Raw genomic sequence first — 10264 nt, 5'->3', positions numbered from 1 at the left:
GAAATTATATTTTATCTATGGGTTTTAATTCTGAACCTGGAATCTCTGTCTGAGATTCTATTTTATGGCTTTTTGTTGTTCACTTGTTCAGACAAGTTCCGACATCTGAGAGCGGCTGTATGGCTGTACGTGTTGTAAATAAGTGAATTTACACCTCGGAATTAGTAAGATGGAATAACATTTCTTACCCGAACACACAAAGACTGTTAAGAGTGTGCTGAACAGGATAGATTTTTATTTTCTCCCAAACCTTTCCAAAGTGGATGCTTCCATTTCTCCTGCAGGAAAACACATCTCCATAGTTACCAGTGCCAACCTCTTCAGAGAGAGGATGTGGTAAAGAGACAAGTACGCCTGCATTTGTCAGTTAGCTCATGTTTTCAGCTCAATGTTAAACCAATCCATGGTTGAGCCTTCTATCTCCACCTCCTGCGGATCATCTGTTATCTGTCCTGTTGTAAAATGAACGATCCCAATTTTATTAACAGTTACTCGTTATTGGATATCCTTGTATTCCAATTCCTGTTTTATACATTTGACTTATCTCTTCCCATTTATCTTTTGAAAACTTTTAAACTTTTCCCTTGAGTGAAGATCCAATAGTGTAGTAAATGTTTCTGGCAAAAACGATGAAGTGCCATTGTCAATCAGATGTGATGGCCGAGTCGTTAAGGTGTTGGACTTGAAATCCAATGGGGTTTCCCCGCGCAGGTTCAAATCCTGCTCACAGTGTGTTTCTCTTTTCTATCAGGGATAGAGTATACATTTAAGAACAAATTTTTTTTTTTTCAAAAAGAGCATTTGGGAAAGTATATCTACTGGGCTAAAATATTGATCTTTCATTGACTGGATTATACTTGCGAACAATGGGTGATTTAAACTTTTCATCAGGTATTTGATTTAAAAATCAGTCAGGCAAAAACGATGAAGTGCCATTGTCAATCAGCTGTGATGGCCGAGTCGTTAAGGCGTTGGACTCGAAATCCAATGGGGTTTCCCTGCGCAGGTTCAAATCCTGCTCACAGCGTGTTTATCTTTTCTATAAGGGGATGGAGACGGAAAAAACAACCTCAATATTCCACATTTGTAAATGACAGACAAAAACACTGGAACATTTCCCCTTCATCAGAAGAGACACTAAGAAAGATTGGCACTTGTTTGCCCAAAGACTTGTTTAATCCTGAGTATTTTCTACAGTACTAAACCCAGTGTTTTTGGTATGTGGCAAACTCTTTTACTGAGATAATAAATCAGTATCCAGGAAAGCTTCAAGTCTGGGCAAAGTTGATTTGTGTGGTCATAAAGTCTACATTTAAGAAAATATATATATTTTTTTTTCAAAAAGAGCATTTGGGAAAGTATATCTACTGGGCTAAAATATTGATCTTTCACTGACTGGATTTTAGTTGCGAACAATGGGTGATTTAAACTTTTCATCAGGTATTTGATTTAAAAATCAGTTAGGCAAAAACGATGAAGTGCCATTGTCAATCAGCTGCGATGGCCGAGTCGTTAAGGCGTTGGACTTGAAATCCAATGGGGTTTCCCTGCGCAGGTTCAAATCCTGCTCACAGCGTGTTTCGCTTTTCTAGAAGGGGCTTGAGACAGAAAAAACAACCTCAATATTCCACATTTGTACATGACAGACAAAAACACTGGAACACTTCCCATTCATCAGAGGAGACACTAAGAAAGATTGGCACTTGTTTGCCCAAAGACTTGTTTATTCCTGAGTATTTTCTACAGTACTAAACCCAGTGTTTTTGGTATGTGGCAAACTCTTTTACTGAGATAATAAATCAGTATCAGGGAAAGCTTCAAGTCTGGGCAAAGTTGCTTTGTGTGGTCATAAAGTATACATTTAAGAAAATATATATATATTTTTTCAAAAAGAGCATTTGGGAAAGTATATCTACTGGGCTAAAATATTGATCTTACGTTGAGTGGATTTTAGTTGCGAACAATGGGTGATTTAAACTTTTCATCAGGTATTTGATTTAAAAATCAGTTTGGCAAAAACGATGAAGTGCCATTGTCAATCAGCTGTGATGGCCGAGTCGTTAAGGCGTTGGACTTGAAATCCAATGGGGTTTCCCCGCGCAGGTTCAAATCCTGCTCACAGCGTGTTTCTCTTTTCTATAAGGGGATGGAGACGGAAAAACCAACCTCAATATTCCACATTTGTAAATGACAGACAAAAACACTGGAACATTTCCCCTTCATCAGAAGAGACACTAAGAAAGATTGGCACTTGTTTGCCCAAAGACTTGTTTAATCCTGAGTATTTTCTACAGTACTAAACCCAGTGTTTTTGGTATGTGGCAAACTCTTTTACTGAGATAATAAATCAGTATCCAGGAAAGCTGCAAGTGTGCCCATAGTTGATTTGTGTGGTCATAAAGTCTACATTTAAGAAAATATATATATTTTTTTTTTCAAAAAGAGCATTTGGGAAAGTATATCTACTGGGCTAAAATATTGATCTTTCGTTGACTGGATTTTAGTTGCGAACAATGGGTGATTAAAACTTTCATCAGGTATTTGATTTAAAAATCAGTTTGGCAAAAACGATGAAGTGCCATTGTCAATCAGCTGTGATGGCCGAGTCGTTAAGGCGTTGGACTCGAAATCCAATGGGGTTTCCCCGCGCAGGTTCAAATCCTGCTCACAGCGTGTTTCTCTTTTCTATAAGGGGATGGAGACAGAAAAAACAACCTCAATATTCCACATTTGTAAATGACAGACAAAAACACTCGAACATTTCCCCTTCATCAGAAGAGACACTAAGAAAGATTGGCACTTGTTTGCCCAAAGACTTGTTTAATCCTGAGTATTTTCTACAGTACTAAACCCAGTGTTTTTGGTATGTGGCAAACTCTTTTACTGAGATAATAAATCAGTATCCAGGAAAGCTTCAAGTCTGCCAAAAGTTGCTTTGTGTGGTCATAAAGTATACATTTAAGAAAATATATATATATTTTTTTCAAAAAGAGCATTTGGGAAAGTATATCTACTTGGCTAAAATATTGATCTTTCGTTGAGTGGATTTTAGTTGCGATTAATGGGTGATTTAAACTTTTCATCAGGTATTTGATTTAAAAATCAGTTTGGCAAAAACGATGAAGTTGTATTGCCAATAAGCTGTGATGGCCGAGTCGTTAAGGTGTTGGACTTTAAATCCAATGTTGTTCCCCGTGCAGGTTAAAATCCTGCTCACAGTGTAATTTTCCAATTATGTGAGCTTTCCCTGAGTGTTATTGAAAATGCAACTCAGAAGAAGTGCAGAGATACTATAAGATCATAAATACTTTTAATTTTCAAAATTATATGACTCCTTAGGATGTCATCTCTAAAAAGGCACCAACCTAAAACCGTCTTGATCTGCATCTTGTCTAGTTACATTTTAGCACATGGGCTGGCATAGGATGAACCAAACCTTTTATGCTCTAATCAGTGCTCAACTACTGTACTACAGCCCAAAGTATTACAACAGTTACCAAAGCAATTGAAACAATCAGTTAATGATTAAGTATAAACGTTTCTATAGTTCTTTGTCCTTGGGAAAAGGCGTAACATATCAAAAGAAGTCACTCATCACTAATTCTTTGCTAATGTGATTATCCAAAGCTGTCAGAGCTCCCACACAGACGTTGGACAGCAAGCGGGTGCTTCTCACTTTTACCCCGCCATGCCTAATTTCATTATTCCATTAAACAAGGTTCATTAACAGCAGCTAAATGGAGAGCCTTCGTGTCTATAGTTCTATCATTAAAAAAACCCTAGAAGCAGTGTGAGCCTATGGTTCCCTTTTAAAGCTTCCCTTGAATTTGGCTTTTAATCCTTTTAAATTACCCAGAACTGTATTATTTTACTGTTTCTCTGTTTAAAATAGCAAGTTCCTCTTAAATACAGTCAAAATCTTTCTATTGTATTAAAATGGATAGATGTGTAATCATCAAAAGTTTAACATGTTTTTCTGCTATAATATTGAGCATAAAGGAAGTTTGTGTTTTTGATGAAAATGCATGTAAAGTAAAAATGCTGTGTTTTCTCTGTTGTTTCAGGTTGGAGTGATGCAGTGTCGGCTCTCTCGAGACCAACACAACACTGGAACTCTAAAATATCCTTGGACAATATAAGTAAGTCTGTTTTCTTTTCTGTTGGAATTACAGATTTACACAGACAACAAAACTTCCTTTCCCTTTTCTTTCTCACACAGACTGCAATAATACTACATTATTTCATTCTTAATCTCCTCCTATACTTTTTTTTAAGGGTACTTGTGTTTTTGGATTTTAAACCATAATGATGTAAAAAAAAATAAGTGCAAATGACCTGTCTGTAGTGTAAATTATGATGAACATATGCAAAATTGTTTTAGTTTGTGTTGTTGTTGCAGCCATTTGCATATAGGCCAACAAATATTTCTGGGATTTTGCTAGTTGTAAATGACTTTTTGGTTTAAAGACCCATTCCAATGAAAAATGTGTTTTTGTGTCCTTAACATGTTCTTAGAGCATGAAGAATTTAGGATTAAAACTAGGTTTCTGAGGATTTCTTTATTAAAATAGTGTTGGATCAGGAGCAGAAGAAAACCGGATGTTTGAAAAAGCTCATACTTATGACGCACCGTTTGTCATGGGCAGGACAAAGTCCCAATCTGAATTTTTCCCTTGTCCCTAGCCCTCCTCCCTTTCCCTCCATTTGAAGGGGCAGTTTAATTCCAAGTGTGTCTGGAAGAATTATTTTTTAAATCCGACCCAAATGGAAAAATACAATGTCCTCCCCCGCGAGGCTAAACAGTGTAGGGAGAGGGGAAGAATTGGATTGTGTTACGGCTAGAGTTCATGAACCCAAATGCAGAGTAGGCTTGGACGCAGAAGGATAAATCAGATACTTTTAATAGAAACACTACAGAATAAACTGACAAAGAAAACCTAGAAATTCACAACGCTCCAACACAGAGACATGAACCAAGAGAACTTAAATAGGCAAACAACTAAATGAACTGATAGGATGCAGGTATGAACTCCTCCAGCAGGAACCACAGGAAGTGGGTCAGGCAGCAAGGAGGAGCCACAGGAAACTGCAGAAAGGACAGAGAAACTAGTATAATATAGAACTAAACACACAGAACATGTCAGATTGGACCAAAGTTTCGCTTTCTCTGTTCAAATTCTAAGGTCCAACACAAATTCTTCCCTTCTCCCTTTCCCTTCATTTGGCCTCCTAGACGGAGGTTTATGAAAAAAATTGTGTCTAATATTTCGGACAAAACTTTAGTTCAATGACGTCATCAATAATCAGTCGCCTACTAGCGTTTGCGCGGAGCTTCCAGCACTTAAATATACATAACAATAGCAGTTTTAAACTTAAAAAAAGTCATTACTTACATTTAAATGTAAACTTCTACGCTTCAGAGCGCACCCATGAGAAGAAAAGGACGTGGATTACTCTCACAAGTGTGGACTTTGGACCCCTCTGTTTGGAGGGTGAACTTTAAAACATAACACAACACAACTTCGACTTCATCTGCCACTTCAAATTAAGGGGAAGGGCGAAGGGAAGAAATCAGATTGGGCCTAAATCCTCTATTTGCCGTTAAATAAACCCATATTCATTTTAATTTTCCTCATCTGAGCTGCCATCTGGCTCTTACCTGTATGCGGCTGCATTGCTGCGATTAGCTTGTTACATGCGACGAGCTTGTCGCTAGTGGGAGAGAGTGTAAACAAAGAAATGCTGAGAAATGAGCTTTCCAAAATTCCGCACCAACAGTCCCAACCACAACCCAAAAGCAAATTTCTAATGAGCTCCTGTTGCTCTGCAGAAAATACGTCTTAAAGACGACAGATGTTTTGATTTTAGCCAAAAACTGCATATTCATAATTAAAAGACGATTGGAAACAATTTTACAAAAGACAAAAATATAGTTGGAGTTGGACTTTAACCCCTTGACGCCTTTAATGCAAATATGCATCAAACCACTTTGGCTCCAAAATTACCTTAATTTAGCATCAACATAAAACATAAGTGAATTTTGTTGGAAATAAATTCAGACATAGGATTATCTTTATTAACTATAAAGGCTAGATCATTTGACTTTATATAGAAGAATCGCTTTGACTTCACAACTTTTGCCTGGGCTTTAAAAATATTGAGCACTCCCGTATAATCTCCAAGCAAATTACAGTCATTACATCAAACCAAAAGCGTTTAATATATTGACAAAAATACAAAAGACATTAGTCATTATTAAAGGTACATAGCCAAATTCCAAAAATGTTGTGGTTTTGTTGTGCAAATAAATAAATAAATTATTTCCATTGAATAAAGTCTAAATAGCAACTGCAAAAAAACGTTGCTGTTTTTTATTTTCAGCTTTCCCAAAAGACCAATGGAGTAATGAAGCATCTGCCTCATAGGAAAACCCTTTGTGGATGATATTCTGCTGTTCTGATACTTTGTTCTGATATTCAGGACCTTCATGAATGTATCAAAACTGTGATTCCCATAAAGATTTTTATGTCTGATTCTGGTTTGTTTTCAACAGGGACCAATCTGGAGGTGAAAGAAAATGAGGATGAGAAAAACCAAAGAGATCATGACATCTTAAGAAAGTGTCGCCCTTCAGCTCTTTGTACAAACATCTACACGACTGCACCACGAGCGCTGAAGAGGAAGCCGTCTCTGGTGGCCGGAAAAGATCATCAGAGCCAGTTTGCCTGTAAAAGATCATCCTGGGCAGTCACGCAGAAGAATGCTTTAGTCCATTTAAACGAGTTAAAACCAGGTCTTCGATATGAGATTGTGTCAAAAACTGGTCCTCTACACGCCCCAGTGTTTTCTGTTGGTGTGGAAGTTAACGGGTTCCACTTTGAGGGTTTTGGCTCCACAAAAAAGCAGGCCAAGATGCGGGCTGCAGAACTGGCTCTGCAGTCTTTCATCCAGTTCCCAAACGCCTCGCAGGCCCATGCAGTCATGGGGAACTTCACCAACACACATGTGGATTTTGCTGCAGATAAACTAAACATTTCTGACACTTTCCCGACAGAGTTTAAACCCTCTGTTTTTGAAACCTGTGATCTCTTGCATTGGAACACAAAGAAGGAGATTTTGAACAGTATCTGCAACCACAAGCAACTTATTGGGTTCACTCTGGACTTGATTTCTTCTGCAAACCCAAAAGGACAAAGCTTTAGCACCTTGCTGTTAGAGCACCTCAGCCCAGTGGCACTGCTCAGTGTTCTTCGACCAGAGCTCAGGTTCATGTGTCTGACAGAAAGAGTTCACGGCAGGCCCAAGAGGAACTTCATTATGGTGCTCAGATTTGAAGGAAAGCTGTTTGAAGGTTGTGGTCCCAGCAAAAGACTTGCCAAAGAGCGGGCAGCGGCAGCAGCTTTGGATTCTCTTTACAGAATCAGTCTGGGACCAGAAAGGAAGATGATGGGAGTCCAGAACTGTAATAGTCAGTTACCTCAGGTATGTTAATGCATTTCTCCTTTTTCTGAACCTGATCAATCCCTATTGGGTCAAGGGGAAACAACTGTTGTATCAAATTTAATTTTATGTTGATGGCTAACTCAATTCAGAAATTCAATTTTATATAAATTAATAATTTTTAATGTAACAAATTGTAGAACTTGTACATACCCAGTAGCAAGGCTTACTAGGCCTTGTTGTTGACCTTTCGGCTTATCCCATTAGGGGTTGTCACTGTTTCGCACCAGCAATTTGGCAGAGTTTTTTTTGCCAGATGCCCTTCCTAACGCAACCCTGTATTTGAAAGGCACAGGGACCCAGTTAGGCAGCAGTGTGAAAGGTCTTCCCTAAGGACCCAATCAGTGGACACCCTCAGGATTGAACCCAGGTCTCCTTTGTGACAGCTCTACATCTAGCCCACTGAGCCATCCAGCTGCAAGGCTTTGTAGGCCTCACATGGTTTCAAAGTGGGTAGAAAATGTGGGCCCCACTTGGGCTTGTCTGTAGTTTCTGTGGTGGCCCCACCTGTGTTTGGCCACATTGGCTCCGCTGCCCAGGGACCGGCAGCCTGGGCGGCAACCCTGCTAGCTCTGCCCAACTCTGGGCAACGGAGTTTGCTACACTGTCCACTGGGCGACTGGATAGTTTAGCAAGCTAGCCCACTGAGTGTCCACTTAAGCCAGTGTGGGCGAACACACTGTCTAGGTATTAATTAATGTTTTCATGTTAAATCACAAATACAGGTAAATACAGTGTTTTCATGCATAGCTTCATGCATAGTTCAATGAGAAGTTCATTCAACTCATGTAGAACCTGTCCTATGAGAATATGATACAAAGTAGTTGAGGTCAGCATTATGCCAAGGTTTCCTCCCAATCTGTGTCCTAAATAGTCTGAATAAATGTGTCTGAGGTGTTTTGGATGCTACCAGATGGAATGAGCTACACATCAGCATTATCTTCATGTCCTGAGGCCAGAGAGGTGTCTGATGTCTGTTCTGATCTGCAGTGCCATTAAGCCTCAGAGCTCGCCAGAATCATCCTCAGAGTCTTTTCCTGTCACATTTTCATGTTGCCTGATGGAAATCCTTGGGGCCACAGAGAGACTATCGCTCAAAAAGTGAAAAGGGATAACAGAATAGGACGTAAATTGCACCTTGAGGCAGACAATCACAGAATCCACTCACCAAAAATTTAAATTCAGAGATCTGACTTTAGAAACCTGCTTTCTTTCATTGGACGCCTCTGTCCGGCAGCGGCGTGACGCTGGAATGAGTGTGGAGATGGAGGTGGAGAGAAAAGGGGGGAGGGGGGTGCGAAGAGCATAGTAATTCCACAGATAATTGGTTAACACGCTCACTAAACATGACCTTGTGCCTCTCTTCTCCAGATAACATTTAGCATGAATAGATAGATGAGACAGCTAGAGTTTAGCAGGATATTTCTGACAGTTTGGGGTCTTTAATGGTAGATAATTTTTGCTGTAAAGGGTATTTTGATCATTTTGGGGTCCCAAGCAGTAACCTTCTCTTTAACATGGACCTCCTGTTAGCTTATTTTTTCAACAGTGATCATTAATACAATTAACCTTCTAATAGTCAAAAATATTTTTGCATAAAATGATCCAATTTGGGTATTTTTTTCGTTCACGCTCCAATTGACAGTCTTGTATAATGACAGTGGATGTGAGCACAGATCACTTCCATTTTGTTTATATTTAAAGCTCCAGTTTACAACAGAGGCCACGTCAAGGCGAGTGGTCTCCATGAAAATGATGATTTTTTTTAATACTTCCTTGTGTTATAAAGTTGGATCATTTCCCTCTTAGGCAACAGAAACAGACTTGATTGTAAATAAGTCAGCTAAGGACTATCCTTTGAACTGAGTTTGTCTGCTGACTTTCTTTTTCAAATAAGCTGCAATCTTGGAGTCAAAAGGTTTCCTGTGTGTCTTAAAGCTTTGGAGACGTGACGTCCATTCTTGTTAGAGGATTTAGCCCATGGTACTCACATCAGACAAGAAGGGAAGGGCTTCTTCTTTTTCTGTTGTTTACTAGCACGTATCCATCATCTACAGTTGGTAGAGGTTTGGTGGAAAGTGTTAAAGAAATATCACAAAACTTCCTCCAGACTTGTTCTTTCACAGTTCTATCACAGCAAAAATTGGAGTGTTGATTCGACTCCCACAGAGTCAATTTCAACACTTTTTCAGGGTTTATATAGCTCCACACTTTACAGGGTTAAATTAACACTTTCAAAATAGTTACTTTTTTTAACACCGAGTCAGAGTCACTTGCTTAACTCAATAAATGTGTAAAATTAACACTGTATCAGAGTTCCTTTTTAACTCGCTAAACTAGGTTAAATTAACATTCTATCAGAGTTCCTTTTTAACTCGCTAAACTAGGTTAAATTAACATTGTATCAGAGTTTCTTCTTAACTCACTAAAGGAAGTTAAGTTATGGTTGCGCAGATTCAGAGTTTCTTTCTAACTCACTAAACCAGGTTAAAATAACACTACAAATACCTTAATAAATGTTTTTAAAATGGTTCTCAAATTTTTTTGCAATACTATAGCTAAACTGTTAAAAATCCCAATGAAACAATTCCCCAAAAAAATGCATTTTCAAAAACATTTATTGAAGATTTTAATCCCATGCAGTCAGTTAAAACACAATACATGACGGAATAACAAAAAGGCTTTCATCTGCAGCTCCATATGAGTTTTGAACATCAAAAGGTTTGTGGCATTTCAGTTCTGTTGTTTTAACAATGCTCTTTTC

The 10264-nt window shown here is 38.6% G+C and overlaps 2 protein-coding genes and 5 non-coding genes across 7 annotated transcripts in view; all 7 read left to right on the top strand.

Annotated features, from left to right (window-relative positions):
- The first annotated feature begins 650 nt into the window (after positions 1-650).
- On the top strand, positions 651-732 carry trnas-uga. The gene has a single exon. It is a non-coding gene; the product is annotated as a tRNA-Ser (tRNA).
- A 213-nt stretch (positions 733-945) lies between these two features.
- Positions 946-1027, top strand: trnas-cga. Its single transcript has one exon. It is a non-coding gene; the product is annotated as a tRNA-Ser (tRNA).
- A 467-nt stretch (positions 1028-1494) lies between these two features.
- On the top strand, positions 1495-1576 carry trnas-uga. Its single transcript has one exon. It is a non-coding gene; the product is annotated as a tRNA-Ser (tRNA).
- A 466-nt stretch (positions 1577-2042) lies between these two features.
- Positions 2043-2124, top strand: trnas-uga. The gene has a single exon. It is a non-coding gene; the product is annotated as a tRNA-Ser (tRNA).
- Positions 2125-2513: 389 nt separating this feature from the next.
- On the top strand, positions 2514-7898 carry LOC118599912 (double-stranded RNA-specific editase B2-like). The gene is made up of 3 exons (XM_036216263.1): positions 2514-2517; positions 6554-7482; positions 7887-7898. The coding sequence occupies exons 1-3, from the start codon at positions 2514-2516 to the stop codon at positions 7896-7898; spliced, it is 945 nt and encodes a 314-aa protein (XP_036072156.1).
- trnas-cga lies at positions 2592-2673 on the top strand. Its single transcript has one exon. It is a non-coding gene; the product is annotated as a tRNA-Ser (tRNA).
- A 1256-nt stretch (positions 7899-9154) lies between the features above and the next one.
- LOC112159772 (double-stranded RNA-specific editase B2) overlaps positions 9155-10264 on the top strand; it is an 8401-nt gene continuing 7291 nt past the window's right edge. The window contains exon 1 of the mRNA XM_036216262.1: positions 9155-9166. Coding sequence (XP_036072155.1) covers positions 9155-9166 — 12 coding nt within the window. The remainder of the gene's footprint in view (positions 9167-10264) is intronic.

The sequence above is a fragment of the Oryzias melastigma genome, linkage group LG17 (assembly GCF_002922805.2).
Source record: "Oryzias melastigma strain HK-1 linkage group LG17, ASM292280v2, whole genome shotgun sequence".
Taxonomy (NCBI): domain Eukaryota; kingdom Metazoa; phylum Chordata; class Actinopteri; order Beloniformes; family Adrianichthyidae; genus Oryzias; species Oryzias melastigma.
The sequence above is the reverse complement of the archived record's forward strand: the minus strand, read 5'-3'. Positions and strand labels throughout refer to the sequence as shown.